Consider the following 23,028-nt stretch of genomic DNA (forward strand, 5'->3'; position numbering starts at 1 on the left):
CATCCAACACTCAGCAGTCGTTAGTCTATGTTGTCGGAGAGCTCAACTTCATCACACACATACATATATGACTTTATTTTTTTTAAGTCCCCATTAAATTAATACGGAGTATATGGTTTATTAACAATTGCATAATCAAATAGATCAGATTAATTTACACCAACTATTATGTAGTGTGATGTCACATCTATTATCATTATAGATAAGTGGTCAAAAGATTGAACCTCGGTGGTGGGAGATTGATTCTTTGGGTTGAAAGAGTTTTAGAAAGTATAAAACATATATTACATGGTAAAGAATCTTGAATAATATTTAAAAATTAGTTGCCCAAAATTGATTGGACAATTGACTTGGTAACTACAAGATTTTAAATTTGACACCATGTCATAGCTATCTATTGATTTTCCTGATTTGAGTTGGTTAGCTATAGACAATCTATGTTGACTTATCTCATTGTGATCGATTAGGGTCACAAAGCGGACTTAACCATATGCTCACTTTCGCATAATTGCTACAGACTTTCTCGTAAATCAAAGTTATCTCTATTCATCTTTTAAACTTAATTTAAATCTAATTAAACACAGTTTAACAAACATACATACATGTGGAAATGTCCTAACTTTTTCACAACAATAACAGCATTTTAAGAGTAAAAACTAAGGAATGAAAAGGGGGTATGTTGGAATGACCAAACTTTTTCAAAAAAAGGGAAAATATATAACTTGTGACCAGGCATTCAAAAAAAATATAACTTGTGACCAGTGAGTAGAAACTAAGGAAACGGAGCACATGCATGTTTTTATGCATTTAAAACAAATAAATTAAAGATTAAATGCCAAATTGTACTTTTAGTTTTTAAGACTATGAACTTGCACGGGCTTAGATCAATAGTTTAAGTGGGTAGTATTTGGGATAAGAGACTAAGGTTCGAACCTCGGCGACCACAGTGTGGCAGATTCCTTGTGCGCACTGACATTTGGCCCTGAGAGTAGACGATTTCTGTATCAGACTCGACCCTGCTACTTTATAAACGGCTCCACACCCTTACAAGAACCCATCCCACCCTCCGTTTATTCCCACAAGCAACGGAGCGAGCAAGCAATGCCATTGGAAATGGGACCGACTGGATCAACCTGTGATCCATACTGAAAAATAGAGAGTTTTCTCTTCATTCTTGGTTGGTTCATTCGATCTTTGCTTGCGGCATCTCTAACTATTCGGTGTTCAGGTTTGGTCTTTCATTCCTCGCTCGGGGACTATGTTCGATAGAGCCAAAGATTCCTCCCGGAAGATTAGCAAAGCGGGAAAAGACAGAGGGAAGGGGAGCACGATAGAGCCAAAGATTCCTCCCGGAAGATTAGCAAAGCGGGAAAAGACAGAGGGAAGGGGAGCAGCATCTTATTCTCTTCGCGACGACTCTCTTTGCCTAATCTGGAACCTTTTCAGATTCCTTGTGCGCACTGGCATTTGGCCCTGTCTACTAACCCATTGAGTTACTGTCGTGATTTACACCCTCCCACATGCTCTGTGGGGCGAGTTACCGCTGGCATTTGGCCCTGTGCTGTGCACCATGCACGACGTCGTTTTACTAAAAACGCGCGTCTCCATTTAAAAAAAAAAATCAGGTTCGATTCCGATTCCCAGCAACAACATATGAACTAAAATTCCAGAATCTAATCTATGAACTAAAAATGTCAGAATGAATGAACTAAAATTCCAGAATCGATGAACTACAATTCTAGAATCGATGAACTATAATTCCAGAATCAATGAACTAAAATTTCATAATCTATGAACTAAAATTCCAGAATGAATGAACATCATAATGTTGTTGCTGGGAATTGAACCTGATTTTTTTTTTTAAGGAAAGACGCGCGTTTTTAATAAAACGACGTCGTTTTTGCATCCGTATGCACCATGCATGGTGCATACGGATGCACAACATAACTACTCCGGGGGGCGGCTTAGCAAGTTTGGGGATAAAGTTTTTAAGAATATTGAATGCTAAACTTTGCTCCTGAATTTATATTTTAGCAAAAAAAGTAATTGGCCTAACCCTTTAGGAAGGGCTTAAAAAAATGAAAACCTCATTGTAATTGGATATGGTGCATCATCAATCTATTATCGCATAAGTTTGCTTTCTGAAAGACATATTTGATAGAACATATTGAATCTCAATGCAAGAAGCTTTGAATTGCTTAGAGGATATGATAGCGGTTTTTTTTTTTTTTTTTTCACTTTCACTCTAAAAATAATAATCAAGAAATGACTTTCCAATTTTACTTTTCAAAATTCTTTACCGTCATGAATCAACAAACTATAATTACTCAAAAGACTATGATCGAGTTTATATAGTTCAAGATGACAAAATATAATTCGAGTAAAAGAAGTTGAATTGTCATAAGTTGAAATGATAACATGATCCTGCTATAAAAAGTGAAAATCCATCAAAATTTCTATAGATATGTATAACCTCTAATTGTGCATTAAGGTGATAACTTGAGGATCTTGAGATAATAAATTCGGAGTACTAAATTAAATCAAATCATTTATACTACTTAAATTGAAGTTTTTTAATTTTTTTTTTTAAACCAAAGTTTTTTAATACTTCTTCTCTACTTAAACACGTAGTTTGAGGACATGAGAATTGCTTTTGTATCTCTCCCGAAAAAAAAAATTGCTTTTGTATATGAAGATTCCAGTTTCCAAGGACATCTTGGCTGAAAAAAGGCAGGCCTATATGAGTTTTAAATCTTGGCAGTACTTTTAGGAAAAGCCAATTAGATGTCAATATTTATATCGGAAAAAAAAATATTTATATCGAAATGTGACGCTGTTTTCCACTTTTGCAGCTTTTTCCTTATTCCCTGTTACTTTTACCCAAAATTAATTTCGAAAACAAATAACTAAAATTGGAATATTAGAATGCCATGATCCAGATCCACCAATCAAGTCTTGCCATTAACTTTCATACTTATCTGCCATCCATGGGAGCATATAATAACTCATTTGCCCGCATCGGTAAGTAATATTTGAAAGAAGAAATCAAGGTTTGAATCTCGATAATGATAGTGTAAGGAATTATGTTTAAAGTGGATAGATTCTTTATGCGCACCAGCATTTAGTCATGTCCGTTGAGCTATTGAGTCACCGTAATTTACATCTTCTTAAATGTTCTGTCAGGTCAGGGTGTGAAGATCTCTGGGGTTGGGGATTCAACTTTTTGGAAGAAGATAATAATTCATTTAGTCCGCACGGGTTTAACTCACTGGTTCATTAACTAGTATTTGGGACAATAGATCAATGTTCAAAATTTGATAGTGGTAGTATTAAGATTGTATTTAAAGTAGAGAGATTCCTTATACGTATTGACAATTTGACCATGTCTTATAAATCACTGAGTTAGATTTATAGCATCCCAAATACTCAGTCGAGCTAGGATGTGGAGGTTCTTTGAGTTAGGGAATCAACCCTTGAGGTAAGATAATAACTCATTTGGGTGAGCCACATAATTTTTATAGTAGTGAAAAAACTTTAAATTTAGAAATCAAAGTTATTTATGTTAAGAGTTAAGAAGAATGATATGTTTTCATGTTGAGTTCTTTAAAGGCCCTTTAATATTTTTTTTATTCATTAAATTTTTGAAAAATAACTATTGGAAATGTGTTTGTTTAGAATAATTTGTTTGAGTAAATTAGTTAATACATTTGGTGTTATCTTTTTAACATAATAACTAAATTTCCTGGAAACTTATTTCAAACATCAAACACCTAAACTTTTTTGGAGAAATTATTTTAATATACAATATAGTCATATGCAAACAAAAAACACAATAACAAATAAGAAAGTAATTTGATAAATTTTGCATATTCTCAATTACCTAGAAAAAGAATTATGTATTGTAACCCCTATTTAAGAATAATTTTCTCACGTTTTAAATTTTAATGAAGGCAAAATCTCTTATGAGATCATCTAATTGATCTTTATCTGTGAGACATGTCAAAATTTTCATAAATATTACATTTCTCTCATAATTATTATAATTTTGCTCATTAGTAACTATTCAACCCCTAAATATTACTTTTTATTTATTTATTTAAAAATACTATATTTTTATTAAAAATATCACATTAAGTATTATACTTTTTCTTATAAGTAATTAATAATCAATTAATTAATCCATAATTAGTATTGCATTTTCCTTATAAGTAACTCTTCAACGCTTATCAGGACTATGTGGTCCAATGGTACCTGGGTTGGACTTTCATTTGGAAGGTTGTGAGTTTGAGCCGTAGTGGAGGCGTTATTAGCTCTTTGTGTTTTAGTAGGTTGAGAAAGTATATGAACAGATATTTCAATGTAAAACGCTTAAATATTATATTTTGATTTAAAAGTATTACGTACGGAGTACATTTTTAATCAACAATATCACATTTTCCTCATAAATAACACTTCATTTATATCTGATTAGTATTACATTTTTCATCATAAATATTATATTTCTATCTAAATATGACACATCTCACCAAAAAAAAAAAGAGATTGTGTCACAAGAGACGTACCCTTTAATGAATCACATTTCTATTTGACTAAACTTTTCCTAGTTAAGAGTTCAACGAACATGAAAATAAATTTTTTTTCATCTTTTAAATTATCATAAATGTTTGAATTGAGTTTTTTCTAGCTTCCAAATGGCACCTTGGTACTCATCACAGTAAAAAAAATTTGTGGTTTTAATTTACTCTATATGTTCTTAGAAAAATGACAACTTTGATTCATAATTAAGATTTTAAATATTCTTGCAATATATTACCGGAGGAAACATGGGGCAATCCAAGTAGTGTATATGTTTAGAGAATATAATAGAGCGATAGATTTCTTAGTTCGCTTGTCCATTCGATAGTGTTATGACACACATATGCTTGCAGTCCCTCCTACATACTCCCCTTTGAATGATTATTGAGGAAGATTGGTTCTGCATTCATCGACCGTACCCATGCATATTCTAATATTGAACAACTAGTTTTTTTTTTTTTTTTTTTTTTGGGGGGGAGTGTTATCCTCCTTCTTGATTTATATATATATATATATATAAATTACTCCTAAAATAAATTGACTAAGCCAAAGTCACAAATTAATTAATAAATAAATAAATAACAAAAAATAAACAATGATCACAATTAAGGGGTTAGAGTGTCATATTCCTTGATTTTTACTAGTGTTTGTTTAGCATAATTGTCAATGGGGGCCGGGTTATATGAAAATCATGATAATATCTTTTTTTTTTTTTTTTTAAACGAATCATGATAATATCTTGTTTATTCTAATTGGTGATGATGAGGATGTGGCTTATCCTATTTGATTATTTACCTCGTGGTCATCACAACATTTGTATTCTTCTTGTTGGAGGTTTGCTCCTTAACAAATATATAATTACTAAATAATTGTGCTTAAATCAATTAATTAAGTATTTTATTATCATCAGTGCGTCGAACCTTCCTCTGCTTCATAATTCATTAATTCATTAATGCCAATTTCAGCATTAAAACAATGCATGAAATAATATTCCTTCAATTTGTTTCTGATTATTAACATCAAAACTCATAATTAGGCTCCGCGTGCTAAGTTGATTTGACCGATCATATGCCTTATTTTAAGCAGTAATATAAGAGTTCGAAATCTTAATTGTGTTCTAAAATTAAAGTAAATTGCTAAAATCTCATTACAATGAATTAATGACACATAAAAGCATTTATATTTGAAAAGAAAAATGGTTAAATACACGGTGAACTTTATATGATACATTAATTAAACTTTCAAACTTTTAAAAGTTACAATTAAACAAATTAATATGTCATTTTAGTGTAATGGTTGCGGGTCGCCTTATTCGGTCTAAGTCATCGTTTTTTTTTTTTTTTCCTTTCCCTATTAATGTGCTCCGACGACTAATGAATGGTGAATGGTCACGAGTAACCTTATTTGGTGTTCAGTTTCAATTAATATCCCAACCCTTGAGATTGAGATGAGACTCGAACTTGTAATTCTGTTTGAAATAATAACAGTGATGACATCAAACCACAAGGTACTTGAAAGAATAAAAGTGTTATTTTATAATAATTTAAGAATGAGAATTGTACGTATTAAATAAATAAGCAATTATAATATAGTACATCGGTTCGTAAAAAGAAATAACTATAATGTGATTAGTTAAAAAATGAAGTGGTAACTCAACTAGTCACAAAGGTGAAATTTGTTACAAGAAAATAATGTTTTGTCTCACTTTTTTTTTTTCTTTTAATGTCAATGTTTGTAACTGCTTGTCCGCTTTACAAATTATTAATTTTTAAAATATAATAAAGTAAAACTTGTAATCGTATTCAAATATGACAACCCAAAAAACGCACTAATAATCTTAACCATTTTAGAATTTCAATCAAATTTTGCTAGATAGACCAAATTTGTTATCAAATGTTAACAGGTCACATAAATATTATTAACCGTGTTTCAGTTAGTTTATTCAACAAATTTTAAACTAAAAAAATGGTCAAATAACATTGTAATATTAAGAAAATCTGTCTCATATAAAGAAAATAAGAGAACATCAAATTTCATGTTTACCTTTACCCTTTAAGTTTTGATTTTATGTCTAAATTCAATAGAATATTAACAAAAATACCAAAACATCACTTCATGAATAATTATTAAGGGAAGAAAATTAAACACAACTATAACAGGGCGTTTGGTTGGAAGGAAGGAATTAAAGGGGAAAGAAATTGTAATTCGGTGGGAAAAGAATAAGGTGTAAATAAAGTAGGAATTATAATTACATTGTTTGGTAGGAAGGAATAATGAAAATGGGAGTAATGATATAAAGACTAAAATACCCTTTGTATAATAATATTAATAATAACATTCAATGACAAATATGTCTTTTCCTCCACTTTCCCTTTGCATGAATTCATTGAATTGAGACCTATGAATTGCAATTCAATGAATTGTGAGAATTGCAATTCCATAGAATTGCAATTAGCTCAAACCAAAAAATGTAATTTATCATTTCATTGAATTCCAATTCAATTTCAACACAATTCATGCCAACCAAACACCCCCTAATTGATAGATTGAGTCTATACTTTAATAATAATTCATTTCATATGGATAGTTCAATTAATCACATAAATAAAATTTAAATGTTATATGATCCAAAATTTAGTCCAACAAGTAGTAGTGATTCACCTTTTAGTAGCACCCAGGAATATAATCATTCTTTTCAAAAAAAAAAAAAAAAAAAAAAAAAAAGAAAGAAAAGGAATATAATAATTCAGGTCTAATGCTGAATTTTAGCATCATTAGATTCATTAAAATGGAGCAATCCCTATCAGGTAAAACGAGCTAATTTACAAAATTATCCTTTTTCCGGAATGACCAAAGTACCCCTAGGAACTTCTATATATCAAAAGCTGAGCCTAATTTAATTGACCTAAATGCCCAGCCTACATTTGGAACCAAGAAAGCCGGCAACTTGGACTATTAGGCACCCAAGAACTCCGGTCAACTGCCCCACCCCCCAAAACAATAAACTTCCTTTCTCTCTTCCCTCTGCTTCGTTAACTTTATTGTAGAAATCAAAAAAAGAAAAGAAAAAAATACGCAAAACAAAACCTAAAACTTGACACAGAATGAGAGTTCAGGAATCATTATCTTCTCCGAGCGTAAGCCACACTCATGGCTCAGAAAGCCCATGAAGCCACCGGGAAGATGACCAAGCTTTGCCGGAAAATCGTGCACGTCAACTTCCGGTGGAGGTTACTGGAAAGGGTTTCGTATTTCAGGGAGTTTTTCCGGTTCCTTTGGGATAGAATACTGGTCTGCTCCACCGGCCAGCACCCGGCGCGCTACCGGAGAATATCCCGGACCGGAGGTGCTGCTGCTCCGCCGCCGCCGGAATCCGCAGAATCCGGGACGGTTATCGATGAGGACCCCACCACCGCTATTCGTGGCGGGTACGAGAGTGATTCGGATTTGGTCACCTTGAAGATCAGTATCTTGGGCGATTGCCAGATTGGGAAAACAAGTTTTGTGGTCAGTTTTATAATTTCATCAAACTTCTATTCGTTTCGAATAAACCCTTTAAAGTTTAAAGCCTTAAAGTTCATCAATCCTTTTTTTTTTTTGGGAATATTTTAGATAAAGTATGTTGGAGATGAAGAAGAGAAGAGATGCCTGCAAATGAATGGATTAAACCTAATGGACAAAACATTATTCGTACGAGGTGCAAGAATTGCGTTCAGAATATGGGATGTTGGAGGTATGCAGATTTTTATTTAAAAAATAAAATAAAATTATTTTCAGTAATAAATCAATAATAGAATTTTAAATTATAAATTGGTAAATCTGATTTATTTTAAAAAAAATTGGGCAGGAGATTATTCCTCACTTGATCAACTTCCAATTGCCTGCAAAGATTCAGTTGCTATTCTCTTCATGTTCGATCTTACTAGTAGATCAACACTAAACAGGTATGCTTTAAGTTTTTTTTTTTTTTTTTTAATATATATATATTTTTAAAGTGCTATTGATTTTATTACAATGTAGTATCTGTTTATTTTTTAAATTTATTGAAGCACGACGAATTAATACTGACTCTATGATCGAGTCATTTTGTGTCACTAGATCACAAAGTCATTAATTCTTTAAAATCTTAATATATTAATTCTTTTTTCAATAAAAAAAATTGTTTTGGTGTTGCAGTGTTATAGGGTGGTTCAGTGAAGCAAGAAAGTGGAATCAGGTACGAAACTTTGTTTGATTCTGTTTCACATTACTGTTGTTTCGTAACAGGGATAAAAATTATATTTATTAATATTATAAAGTCAGATAATTAAGAATTAAAATGACTAAAATGCACTTAATTTGGAGTGTGTATCTAATTCTGAGTTGATACTGCAGAATGCAATTCCTATACTCATCGGCACCAAGTTTGACGATTTTGCCCAGCTTCCGCCCGACATTCAGTGGACAATCGTCACTCAGGTAAATCCCTTTTACCTACAAAACTATTTACAGTTCTCTAATGTTTCTTTTACTGTTTGGTTTTTGATAATTAACGACACGTATACAAAAACAGGAGAGCAGTAAATAAAAAAAATATAAAATTATTTTTTGAGCTTTGACCTTGAAAATTAGGTTTCGGGGCAACGAAACGGACATACGTTAAGGAGTCATTTTCTTTCCCCAAAAAGATAATGTAATATAAGCAACCAAACAGTCCTTAAATCTCTTTGCGTGCGTAACGATCCAAAGAACAAACGCCCAGATTTTTTTCCTAGGATGAGGTGTGGGCCCACCTACGACGACCTGTTCGTGTGTGAATTATAACGATGTTTTTTTCATGATGAGGAGGCTTTGTTAACTTTTTAATTTGAATAATTTAGATTATTTATTAAATTAATTTCTAGAATCACAAAATATGATTTATCTTGGGCATATTCTCGAGTAATGATTGTAAATTTTTTCATTGCCTAAAAATTTGATAAAAATGTCTTGTTTTCTGCATCCCCTTTGTAACGTCAACGTAAAGATTGAGATTACAAAATACATGTGTCCAACCGGACATAATCCAAGTAGAAAGAAAGAAACAAGGTAACTACAAATTGTATCTATGTAGTATGTCCTTTAGGCCTTGCCTTATCGGATAAGTTCAAGGACAAACGCCAAACATTTCTTTATATGAAACTTGCTTGTCTTGGTAGCACAAGAATGTTGGTTGGGAGTTGGGACTATTGAGCATACCCATCAAAAAATATTCACTTCTATATCAATACTTTGGGAGAGTTTAGTAAATAGCTGATAGTTGTTAACTGATTGGGTTAATGGGTTTGACGAGTTGATAGCATTAACTGATTGTAGAAAAGTGTTTAGTAAGTTGATTAGCTGATAGTTGATTATATGCAAAAAGCTGCTACTTTGGGAGTGTTTAGTAAATAGTTGATAGTTGTTAACTGATTGGGTTAGTGAGGTTGACGAGTTGATAGTATTAGTTGATTGTAGAAAAGTGTTTAGTAAATTAGCTGATAACTGATTATATGCAAAAAGCTGTGCTGCTCAAAGTAATATTTAAGATTTGAGGAACTGATACACAATAAATTTGCAGGCAAGGGCATATGCAAAGGTGATGAAGGCAACCTTATTCTTCTCGAGCTCGACCCATAACATCAATGTGAATAAGATCTTCAAATTTATAATGGCGAAGCTTTTTAACCTACCATGGAACGTTGAGAGGAATCTCACCATTGGCGAACCCATCATTGACTTCTAGCTTTTGCATTCATTTTTGTAAATACACATAACATCTTCTCCCTTTTCTCACAAGGGACAAAAACATAATATAGAGAATGGCTTATCCTCCTAAATTTGTTACTCTTTTTTTTTTTTTTAATTGTATTTTTCCATTATCTTTCTTTAGGTAAAATAAAAAGGCTTGGGTTTCTTCTTTTATCTCATTATAAATATTCTATATAATATAATATAGAGTAATATAGTATATATAATCGCATAGAAAAATGTACAATAATATGTAAGTTGTAAAATTGTATTCTGTGCTTAGCGCAATATCTATGAAGTATGAACTTCTAGTAAAGTATAAAGTACATGTTTACTAGGACTATGTGGTTTAATGGTATTCAGGTTGGACTTTCATTTGGAAAAAAATTATGAGTTCGAACTTCAATGGAGGCGTTATTGATTTTTTGTGTTTCAGTAGGTTGAGAAAGTATATGAACAGATACTACAATGTAATAGAGCCAGTAACTTTCCAAAAAAAATAAAGTACATGTTTACAATTTACAAAGCACTTAATATTGTAAATTTTATCAAAAGTGTATAAATCAAGTTTTTGGGAAACTACACTATTTTAAAGAATGAGTTAAGGCCATCAATGTGGCGCAAATACCGAGAATCACAAACGGGCTTTAGCGTCACAGCTATCTACACAAATTAATAAGTATAGAAATTTACAATATTTAAACAATAAATCAGAGTGGCGCAGCGGAAGCGTGGTGGGCCCATAACCCACAGGTCCCAGGATCGAAACCTGGCTCTGATAGAGAAAAGCTTCCCATGTACACATCTTTTTATTCAGCCCAGAAACACTCAGACTTGTAAAATAATAACTCGGCTCTTTTGAGCCTCGAAGATTAACCTAAACTCTTTTTTGGGCCATAAATACACAAAGTTGATAAATGATAATTCAACATTTATTAAGCCTAGAAACACTCATACCTGTAAAATCATAACTCAATCAACTCTTTTGAGCCACTAAGACTAACCTCAGTTCTTATTCAGCCCAGAAACACTCAGACTTGTAAAATAATAACTCGGCTCTTTTGAGCCTCGAAGATTAACCTAAACTCTTTTTTGGGCCATAAATACACAAAGTTGATAAATGATAATTCAACATTTATTAAGCCTAGAAACACTCATACCTGTAAAATCATAACTCAATCAACTCTTTTGAGCCACTAAGACTAACCTCAGTTCTTATACCATGGACCAGGATGGATCCTTGTTTTAAATTGTGTATTTTAGTATTGAAATTGTAAATATTTAATATGTAAAATGTGTATCTTAGTACACTGGTCCACAGAATAATTTGCCTTAAGACATATTTAAGACCATTCCTTAACATAAATTTTGGTCCAAGCCCAAACATATTAGGACACTTCTAATATATGGAATATTTTATTATGGATCATGGTCCATATAATAGTATAGATCATGGTATAAGTTCTATTTTAGTTTTATTTTTCACATATACTAATTTCATTATAATAATACTAAAGTATCATTTTAATTACACTCATGTCTTTGCTATTTAGTTTCATTTTATATACACAATATATTCATTATAACAACACTAAGCATCATTGTAATTTCAAAACACGTTCATTTGATAATATACATATCTATATGAGTTCTCTTATTCAGTTTCATTTTATACATACAATAGATTCATTATAGTAACACTAAAGTAGCATTTTAATTCTACTACATGTTCATTTGACATTATACATATTTATATGAGCTATGTTTTTCAGTTTCAATTTATACACACAATACATTATAGCAATACTAAAATATTATTTTAATTTTATTATAGATTTATTTGACAATATACATATATATGGCGTATCACCGTGGTTTACACAATTGTGTCAACCATGTTTCATTGTATAACAATTGCTAATATATTGGCTGGGCTTATATTGGTGGGACAATCAATCCAAAACTTATGATTGGGAAAGTAGTGAAATTGAAACGGTTAGAACGATGATTAGATACAACTAATTTTAAAATTAATGAATTGCGTCGAAAAGATTTTCTAAAAAATGGTAGGTTAAGGTCAAATTATTTTTTTAACCTCAATGTGATCTATCAAGTCTAAATGGCTTGAGTGGGTTGGCTCTCACGAAGGTGCTATGCGCTAGTTGGGCACTTGGGGTGTCGCCTAGGCGGCCAAGTATATATATATATATATATATATATATATATATAGAGAGAGAGAGAGAATCATATGCATATTCTAGGTGAAAAATGAGTTAATTTCAGTTTGATCTAATCAAAATCAACAGTTCAGATTAAAAAAAAAAAAAAAAAAAAACTTTAAAAAATACAACGGCAATTTGATTTTTTGTTTATTAATCAAATTTAAGGTGCGTAGTTTTTGTCCTTAAGGTGTGATTTTTGTGCGTCAATTTTTCAGTTGAAAACGTATGATGCATTTTTTGTTTTAAACTTCACTCTAAACTTTAAAGTGTATCTTTTCATAACTTGTGTATTTTTTTAACACGTAAAGTGCACCATTTTAACATTTAAAACACATCCAATTATTATAAACTTAAAGATGCATAAATTTTTCAATTAAGGTGTGCCATTTTTATACTTTAGGCGTCGGTGGCAATCTATCATCATAACCATCATACTCTATTTATCAAATTTGAAAGAGTTCCCTAACAGCTCATCATCATCTCTGTTCGCTTATTTATACAGTTCAACATTCTTATCTCTCTCTCTCTCTCAACTCTGGAGGTGCAAAAAAAAAATTACAATAAACTCTGCCCAATCTATCACTATAATAACGTTTGAGTACTTCCCTCAAACTCCTTATTTGCTATCTACAAACAAAGCAACTTGCTTGCTTCATCACCACCCCCAAAATCTCATTCCTTCCTCTCTGCTGCACCAACTTCCTTCTGCCCAAATCTTCACAGCTTTGCCTGCAAAAACAACCCAGAATACGATAAAAATGGCAATCCTTTTAAGTTAAATATGCATCCTCGCTAAAACTAGAGAACGTGCCCTTGAAATACAATTCAATACTTTGTCCGATCATTACAAGATGGACCATTGACATAAGATTCATTAGTTGTATACTAAAGATTCATTTTCAATACATTGAATGTTCATTTTTAGGTATACTACACAAAATGACAAAAAGGAAATAAAAATGCAGAAGCCTAATTAGCTACTTAACCAGCTTGGTTGGCGTGAGTGGCCGGCACTCTTGTTCTTTAAGAGAGGTCAGGAGTTCGAACCCCTCTCGTATGAAAAAAACCAATCTGTTCAGCACTTTACCCCTTAATTGGGCCGGGCCGGTGTGAACAGGGATTAGTCTAAGTATGGTACGGGCTTAAAGGTGCCTCCTACAGTTAGGCCTCTGGGATTTCAGCAATGGTGACAAATTCAGCTTAGATAACCACAGATTACACTTCCCTCCCTCGGTCCAAAGACATGTGGGGGCAGAACTTCAAAATGTAAATTGTGTTGTTGTTTAGTTTATATGGAAGTAGTGTTCATTTTTGCAGAAAAAATTTCGGTAGCTTTCAGACTGAGGTATCTAGCAAGGGAGAATCGTATTTAATCACCAAAACAATACAAAAAGACATAATTTACCTGTGAATACAAGAAAGTTCCAAGAATAGCGATGGCAGCTCCTAGAGCATTGACAGGCTGGACTGGTGTCCGGAAGATAATGATGGACGAGACAATAACAGAAATACGCTTCATGGTGTTTCCAATACTGAAAGTTAAAGGCGAGATCTCGTCCAGGGACATGTACGACACCTGATTGTAGAGGTGATAGAACACACTCTGGGCCAACATCCACCTATACACGCAGATATTAACCATACAAAAACATCAGTAACCAAAAACACACCGATTGTATAGACGGGTCGCAGTTTAAAAAGGTATAAACAGATACGCAAATGCACATTGAAGAGCTCCCTAGCCTTCATCGTAGTTATTAGTCCGTTCAAACTAAATATTTCTATAACAAACGAATAGTCATACACAATGTTGAAAAAATCACTAGGCGCCTGGGAACTGCCTAGGGCACCTAGGAGGGCGACCGCCTAGCGCCTAGGCGCGATTTTTGCAACACTGGTCATACATCACTACATAAGAAATTATGAGAACCGTTGGATATGAAAATGTTAAATCCACACTTGAAATATCATTTAGCTTGCTTGCATATTCTCTATAGATAACCTAATCATTTTTGGAATTCAATGAAAACGAGTTTTCCAACTATTGGCAAGCCAATAAGAAAATAGATATATATATCTGCAATTGTCCTCATTGTCCTCATTGCATAAATTCATTGAAAAAATTGACGAAAATAATAATTACTACAAAAAAGGTTTCCTACCCAAAACATCTTGAAGTAACATTATGCCAAATATTGTACCGAAAAGATAAACAAGGTTCGATAGGTGTCATCTGATTACCATATGATATTGGGTCCAATTTGGGAAAGAGCTTTCTCAAACCCAACAGTCCACATTTGTGGTCCCTCCACAGCAATTGCAAATGGGGTGAGAATAACAAGAGATAGCATGGACAAGCAAGCGTAGTAGTTCATCCCACTAACCGACTTCCCCTTCATGCCCTTCTTGGAAAATATGTTACGGAAAACAAACGCCAAGTTCGATATCATGGCACCCATAAACCCTGAAGTTAACAGCCAAAACCCAAAATGAAAAGGCATCAGCAAATTGCGTATTGTTAGAGTAAACAAGCATTATTGGGCAGTATTTCAGTAGTAAAAATCCCCGGAAAACTCCATCAATTAAATAGTGCAATAGTTCTTTCTAAAGGTGATTTATATTAGAAGCAAGGTTGAAAAAATCGCTAAGCGCCTGGGGACCGCCTAGGGCCTAGGCCTGATTTTTGCAACACTGATTAGAAGTAACGCAATAACTCCTAGAAACCATGAATTCTCCACTATAGTAAACGGCAATGGTTTAAGAAACACATAATCACAAACATTTCGATAGAGGAAATTGTGGTTACCAATCATGTTGAAGTTGAGCTCGGTAAGGGCAGCAAGCGAGCAACCACCAATAATCGGGACGAGTGATAAGTAAACAGCCGCCGGAAAATTCTCTCCCAGGATGAACCTGGAAACCAGAACACTGAAAGCCGGCTCCCCACTCTTGATAATGTGAGTGAAAGACACAGCAACCTTTGACATACTCACAGTAGCAGCCACATGTCCAATGGTGTGTGCAACTGCAACCTAAATAAATATACCCAACACAACATTAACATCAACATCATCAAAAAACACTATAGTCCAATCCAATTACAATACAAACAAGAAAAATAGAAAATTCCCAACATATTAGCATCCTCAGATGATAAAATCCATTAAAATAAATAAACAGGTAAGCTAAAGATCACAGGCAATACAACATAAAACATCTGATCAAGAAGAACAATACAAAAAGATTGATTTTCTTACTGGGAAGAGGGTCTTCCAGAAATCAAGATCCGTCTTTGGAGTCTCGGCGATCCTCAGAGCCCAAGAAATGAGCATTATCAGAGACCCAGCAGCGAGGGAGAGCGTGGAGGTCAGCCATGGAAAAGGGTAAGCATTCAGAACCTTCTTATTATATATATTGAAGACCACATTCAAAGCCCACCAAGTCGCAAAGTAGATTCCGATCTTCACTTTCCGGGCAGCCTCAGATTTGGCCGCCGGTTCTTCGATCGGCTGCGATCGGTCGGCCTCGTAGGCCTTGCACGTGACCAACGCACGCTTCTCGTGATCATCGCCTCGAGATCTCTCCTTCAAACTCCCAAAGGTCTCCACAGAAGAAACATGGACCGGCCTCGCCAACGAGAGAACAGAACCCCGGCAAGGCTTCAACGCCGGGAGCGGCGGGAGAACGCATAACTTCGGCGCCGGCGCCGGCGACTTCGGACGGAAAAAATCAGAGCCGCGGATCGCTAGCGGCCCAGACTGCCTCACAGCGGAGATCATCATTATAGCGTAAAGACTGGAACTTTGAGGCAAAGATCAAAGTGGGTAGTTGAGTTTTGATTTAAAAAACCAAGAAAAGAAAAGAAAAAGGTGCCAACTTGAAAGATCTCTCTCCCTACCTGAATGTATATATAACTCCTCAAGGGAAACAGAAGTGACTGATCAAAACTCTGAACGCTAATTCAATTGACGGCCGAAAATGAAAGGAGGCGCAAGATCCAAGTGGGCGTATAATATAGTGAAACAAGCATGGCCGTCAAACTCAAACCAGAAACCAGTAATGTTGTGTGATACTTACAGAGTTACAGAGAGACGCCAAGTAAATACTCACAAATTACGAGCGAGAAACGGTATTGGGTTGGCACTTGGCAAGAGATTCATGTGAGAAAAGATCACAATAATAGAGAAAAGGGTTGGTTTACAAAAATAAAACTCAAAATTAAAAAGCAAAAGGTGGCCGCTGGATCCAGAGAGAGAGAGGGGAAGTAGGGCCGTATGGGCATTGGAGGGTTTGGTTTTGGTTGCTTATTGTAAGGCCTTGAAAACTCCAAGCTCCAACTAACACATTGTATTTATTGGCCACGTTTACGTCATGCGAAAGGGGTAAATTAAAATTATACTTAGATCTACTCAATATTAATTAATATTAAAAAAGTTATTGATTTAAAAAAAAAATTAGTAAGTATATTTTTAAATATTTTATTTAAATCATTTTTTTATTCAATATTGTTGGTTTTAGTACTACTAACTTTGTTGTCTATATTACATTACAATGTAATAGAGCTAGAAGCTTTCAAAAAAAAAAAAAATTGTTGTCTATATATACTTTCTTAATATATTGAAGCACAAAGAGTCAATTACCCCACTTGGATTCGAACATGTGACCTCCCATTTGTAGTCAATATTGTTATGAAATTTTATATGAAAAAGTTTTTATTTGGAAGTGTTTATTAATATTGTATATGTTATTGTCATTTAATGTCTCACCTTACTATGGTGAAAATAATGAAGTTGAGAAAATTGATATCGAAGAAGAAGATATAGATGGAGAGTTTTATGAAGAATTTTAACATATTTTAAAACATTTTTATAAGAAAATAATAATTATATAAATAATAAGAATCAAAGTCATTGGAAGTTTGTAGAGTTGTGTTTAATTTAGAATTTTAATGACTTTTTTAGATTTTTTTTTTTTAAATAATTTTGGTCATATGACTATAGGAGCTTTGTTAATTTCAGCACCTAACTTTTAAAAGTGTCAATTTAGTACCTTGACTCCTTGAGTATGTAATTTTTGTCAATTTTGGTCACTCCGGTCAAATTGTCGGCTAAATTTCGTCGAAAAATTTTAATAGTTGAAATAATTAGGGCATTTTAATCATTTCACACTTCTCTTCTTCTTCTCCGGCGAGTCTACCATGTCACCTGAGAAAAACTCTCCGGCGAACTTGAGGAAGTCATGGTACCGATACCAACTGATTGTGCGTACGAGACCAGTGCGCCATCGGAAACTCACAAAGCTCATCGGACCAATATTAAAAACATATGGGAGAAATAAATCTACTGATAAACACTCACCGTAGATAATGAAGAAATCTTCCAGCCAATACCAGTTTCTAGTCCATTTGAATGCTTCCACATCAGTGATTGCGTCACCAACTTTAGTTAACACACATTAAGACAAATTCCAGAAGTCTAAAGAATTTGCAAAGGGCAAATATTTGTGATCATCCAAACCGAATCCGTGAAATTATTCATTTATTGGAAGTGGATGAACGGAAAGAAAGAGCAAAATGTGGTGTGGAGCTCTAGATTTGGTGTTCCATCACCGGAAAAGATGGTCTCGCCGTAAAAGAAGAAAAGAGGAGTGAAATTACTATAATACCCTCATTATTTTACTTATTAATATTTTCCGGCGAAATTTGGCCGGAGTGACCAAAATTGACAAAAATTACATACTCAAGGTACTAAATTGATACTTTAAAAGTTAGGGGCTGAAATTAACAAAGCTCCTATAGTCATATGACCAAAATTGGAATTTTCTCTAAAAAAAAAGAAATACAAAAGTTAATAAAAGTATATTAATATTTTTAATATAGACTTTTATAGACTCTTATAAAGTTTACAAATGTTTATAAATATTTAATGAAAGTCACTGATAATTTATTAAAATCTATTATTTTAAAAGTCAAGTCTCCACAAGTCATGATACACTCCCTGACCGTAAGAATGTTACCAGAATATAGTTAAGAATATAGTAAGCAAGGAGTGACAAGTTAAACGATTGCATTGGTGATAGTTCTTAGTATAATATTTGAGTGTGTCCCATCGTCACTCCCATGCCTACCACAAGGGTTCGGTATTTATATTGGATACTGGCTAATTAATTTAGTCTAATAAATACAACGGCTCTATAATAACTATAATGACTCTGCATTAAGTGCCTATGTAACGGATTTATTGCTCTCCTCAGACCTAGTGCCAGCTAGAAAGTAATACCGGTAAAGATATTCAATTATCTCAATAATACTAGTAAATGTATCCAATTATCCCGTCACCCCCTTATTTTAGTTTTTGGATGATGAGAAAATCAATCGTCACTATTTGAGTGTGTATTAGATAAATCTCTCTTATTCGTTTGTAATAGCTCACAAATCATACATGAGAATCGTGTTTCATCCACTTAACCACATTTGTCTAATAGTCTCTGAGTTGGACAAAATAGTGACTCCCGCACGAGATTAGCATGTTGATGCTTTAATGATTCGAATGTCGGTTGACATTTGTGAGTGTGCGGGATACTCAGAAAAGAATCACATATGTGAGAGAGAAGTAGACTGCTTCAAAGGATAATTGATTGGGCTCAATTCTTTTGAAACTCTCGCAGAACCAGGAAGGTGATCCATGAGCAAAACAGGCACAACCATGAGAATAGAACAAATGTTGGAAGGTTCTTGTGTGGGGTATGTCATCATCTACACAAACGGCAGTCGGTTCAAAGACATCAGTTCTACCGAACATCCAGTAGAGTAAACATATCTTCACAAGGCAAGGTTCAAAGGGTAACACCTACCTATCCTATGTAGGGATCGACCGTTGAGCACATTCGTGTCGTTTTTCCACATTCCAAAAATTAATTTTCATTCATGTGGGGGATTGTTGGAATTTTTAGCATAAAATGGCAAATAAAGTGGTTATTTTGTGGTACAAATATATGTGGATCCACTTCCGATTTGAGTTGGGTCAAAGTGGGTTTGCACTATTCGTAGTGAGACGAAGAAATTGATATATTGTACGCTAAAAATAGATAATAAATGAATGGGAAATTGATTCTCAAAAGGAACCTATTTGAGAGAAGTCAAAAGTTAAGTTTAAGTTTAGGTGCTAATTGTGTAGCATTTCAAATAGTGCTAATTACTTCATTAAGCACTTTGGAGTGTTTTTATTGCACCTTTCGGAAGGTGGCAGCACCGAATGGTGCAAATAGTTAGTAGTACTGAATGGTCACCATCCGGACAGTTCCGAATGGTTGTGAGTTGTGACCATCCAGATTAATTTCAGAAGGTGCATGCTTAGGCAACTTTCCAGAATGTTTCGATAGGTTGCCGGATGTACAGACTTCTCGACCACTAAGGTGTTTTGAAACAAGTTATTAATGGTTGATATGAATTAATTGTATATTAATTTTGTAACCGTTGATATTATTTTGATAATAAGTATATTTTGATAATAAGTATGATCGTTTTAAACGTTATAATTTGATTATTAAATTAGATTTATGTGCCATTGATTAATGCTATTAACTTCTCTTTCTCATATAAAAACTTACAGGGCGTTTAGTTGGAGGGATTTTAAATTCCCTTCCCGCTTAATTCCCACCTAATTCCAAAGACTATTAAATTCCGTAGTTTGGTTGGAGGGAATTGCAATTCCATGGAATTAAAATCCCATGTGCCCCCCCCCCCCCCCCCCCCCCCCCCCGAGATTTTAATTCTTGGGTAAAAAAATAGTGATGAGTCAATATTATCCCTTCCTTTTTTAACCTAAAATTAATGTTTAACAACAATAATGGACATTTTTTACTTTATACTACTTATTCCCTTTCAATTCCCATGTATACCAAACATTGGAATTGAAATTCCCAGTAATTCTATTCCTGTCCACCAAACTCTGGAATTTAAATTCTCACTTTATTCCCAGTAATTCAACTCCCATGGAATTACAATTCCTTTCCCATATAATTCCCCCCTCCAACCAAACGCCATGTTAGTGTTGGCAGATTATATTTGGAAGCTGATTTTGAATTGTCAAAATCTAAATTTTCTCTCTTCCTCTCTTAAAATCATTTTCTTCTAAAATTTCTACCAGCACTGGGGTAAAACTACGAAGTGCTCAGCTTGTTATTTTTGTTCGCCGAACCTTTTGTTTGAATGCTCAAACTTAATGTCGTGATCCATTTTATCCTGGGAGGCTGACGCTACAACGCTCCTAGCTCCCGAAGGTAGCGAATCAATTTTAAGGAAAGTGTGTGTTACACACGACTTGGATCTTTCCTTATTTTTGTTGGGTTATAACCTCAGGGTAGAAAACTCTTTCTTAGTATTTATTTATTTTATATAAATAAATTTCTTGGTATTAATTTTCTATAAATTAAATCACTTATTATTTTGGTTTCGTACTAAAATTTTAGTTGGAATTAATTTTCAAAATTAAATTTCATAGCTTTGAGTGTATATATATATATATATATATATATATATATACACTAATTTTTACGTGCATTGCGCGATTGGGATAATGCCCAATATTTTTATTTTTTTTAAATAAGTACTTTAAAATATATCAATGCAAGATTATATTGGAATTGTTAATGCATAGATAATTGAATGTTTAATTTGTGTATTTAAATAGGTAATTCTAAGTTTACAAATGCAAAATAATATAGTCAAGATTGATTATAATTGTCAATAAAATAATTGTATAAGTATGGTTGAAACCAAATACGGGACATAAAGGGGAGCAACTAAAAATTAAGGCATAAAATATTAAATATATACTAATATTGAATAGTTAACTGCTGATTGACGAACAAGGACATTGCGAGGTAGTTTCCCACTTCAATTTGTTCTGTGACTTGAATACTATTTTTGTCAATAAATCTCACAAGTAGTTAATATGGTTGCCTTAATTATATATATTTTTATTTTTTAAAACAATTATTATTATTATTATTATTATTATTATTATTATTATTATTATTATTATTATTATTATTATGTATACCCTTAGGTCATTTTACATGTTAATCTAAACGGTTAATTTTTTCAAATATCTTTTTACCAACCGTTGATATAATTCGCTAGTCAAATCCGCTAACGCTAACCCCTAACTGCTGATTATCAAACAAGAACATTGCGATGTAGTTCTCACTTCAATTTGTTGTGTGTTTTGAATACTCTCTTTGTCAACAAATCCCTCAAGTAGTTAATATGACCGGCTTTATTAATTATGTTTTTTAAATTTTTAATTTTTTCATAGTATTAATAAAATACTTGGTAAATAAATATATAACATTATTTTGTATTATAACTTTGATATTTAATTAAAAAATAGTGCACAAAAAAAGATAATAGACAATGTAGTGAATATAATTAATTGATTAATTTGAATGTAAAGATTTTTTACATTGGAGAAAAATAAGATAGTATAACTAATGAAATTATTTCTCTTATTTAATTTATTGATAATGAATAATTTTTTTTTGAATAAAGACATTGTACACACATAATTCTAAATTAAAGAAATGCATATGTATTATTTTTTGTTGTAGCTACTAAATTCTTATTATTAATTAATTTAATAAGAGTAAAATAGAGTACTAATTATGCCAACTTTAATTTGATTGGGATGAGGTTCGAACCTGAGACCTTTCTTATAAAATCAATGAGTAAGTTAACGGTGAACTAACAGAAACTAACAGAAAAGATCATATTTAACGGAAAAGTTAACGGATAATCATATTCATTAAGGATAAATTAGGAAATCACAAGGAAAAATTAAAATCTAATCAATCTGAGCCATTCATTTGATTAAAAAATTTGACCGCCATTTTTTCTACTCATTATAGGCCTAACTCTCTTGGGCTCTTTATATATATGAAGGGATCAGGTGCATTTGAGGCTTCCCGTGCGATTGTGCGGGTGGACGCACGTTAAGCATTAATCTGACCTATTTAAAGTACATAACACACGCACATTAAGCACACAAACAAAACACCTTTAGAACACAACCTCACGCATGTTAAGTACAAGTCTCACGCATATTAAGCACAAAAGCACACGCACCTTAAGTTTTAAAAACAACTCACATTAAGTACACACCCACGCACCTTAAGCACACGATTCACGCACAATAAGCACAAAACTCACGCACATTAAGCATAAAACTCATGCACTTTAAAGTTTCAACAACAACTCACATAACAACTCACATTAAGTACTATACACACTCACGCACATTATATTACGCACAAGACTCCCGCACATTAAGTACAAAGCTCACGCACATTAAACATTACACACTCACGCACATTAAGCACAAGACTCATGCACATTAAGTACAAAACTCGCGCATATTAATCACCCGCACAACCGCACGAGAAACACTTAAATGCATCTGAACCTGAATCTATATATAGGCCCTGT

At 33.2% G+C, this 23,028-nt stretch overlaps 2 protein-coding genes and 1 non-coding gene across 3 annotated transcripts; 2 read left to right on the forward strand and 1 right to left on the reverse strand.

The window, feature by feature from the left end:
• The first annotated feature begins 7,478 nt into the window (after positions 1-7,478).
• On the forward strand, positions 7,479-10,497 carry LOC109187762 (septum-promoting GTP-binding protein 1). Its single transcript, XM_019338072.1, has 6 exons — positions 7,479-8,082; positions 8,188-8,308; positions 8,423-8,519; positions 8,752-8,791; positions 8,950-9,033; positions 10,154-10,497. Exons 1-6 carry the CDS (start codon positions 7,726-7,728, stop codon positions 10,316-10,318), a joined length of 864 nt encoding a protein of 287 aa, XP_019193617.1. The 5' UTR covers positions 7,479-7,725; the 3' UTR covers positions 10,319-10,497.
• A 535-nt stretch (positions 10,498-11,032) lies between these two features.
• TRNAM-CAU lies at positions 11,033-11,104 on the forward strand. The gene has a single exon. It is a non-coding gene; the product is annotated as a tRNA-Met (tRNA).
• A 1,856-nt stretch (positions 11,105-12,960) lies between these two features.
• LOC109187761 (glucose-6-phosphate/phosphate translocator 1, chloroplastic) lies at positions 12,961-16,820 on the reverse strand. The gene is made up of 5 exons (XM_019338071.1): positions 15,803-16,820; positions 15,352-15,577; positions 14,787-15,009; positions 13,951-14,164; positions 12,961-13,274 (listed from the first exon to the last, which is right to left on the reverse strand). Exons 1-5 carry the CDS (start codon positions 16,325-16,327, stop codon positions 13,263-13,265), a joined length of 1,200 nt encoding a protein of 399 aa, XP_019193616.1. The 5' UTR covers positions 16,328-16,820; the 3' UTR covers positions 12,961-13,262.
• Between the last annotated feature and the right edge of the window lie 6,208 nt (positions 16,821-23,028).

This window comes from Ipomoea nil, unplaced genomic scaffold, assembly GCF_001879475.1.
Source record: "Ipomoea nil cultivar Tokyo-kokei standard unplaced genomic scaffold, Asagao_1.1 scaffold1421, whole genome shotgun sequence".
NCBI lineage: Eukaryota > Viridiplantae > Streptophyta > Magnoliopsida > Solanales > Convolvulaceae > Ipomoea > Ipomoea nil.

Coding starts and splice junctions, on each gene's coding strand:
- LOC109187762 (XM_019338072.1), top strand. CDS start 7,726: ATGGCTCAGAAAGCCCATGAAGCCACCGGGAAGATGACCAAGCTTTGC. Junction 8,083..8,187: donor TTGGGAAAACAAGTTTTGTG/GTCAGTTTTATA, acceptor GGAATATTTTAG/ATAAAGTATGTTGGAGATGA. Junction 8,520..8,751: donor AGTAGATCAACACTAAACAG/GTATGCTTTAAG, acceptor TTGGTGTTGCAG/TGTTATAGGGTGGTTCAGTG.
- LOC109187761 (XM_019338071.1), bottom strand. CDS start 16,327: ATGATGATCTCCGCTGTGAGGCAGTCTGGGCCGCTAGCGATCCGCGGC. Junction 15,578..15,802: donor TCTGGAAGACCCTCTTCCCA/GTAAGAAAATCA, acceptor ATATTTATTTAG/GTTGCAGTTGCACACACCAT. Junction 14,165..14,786: donor ATTGGACCCAATATCATATG/GTAATCAGATGA, acceptor CTGCGTGTATAG/GTGGATGTTGGCCCAGAGTG.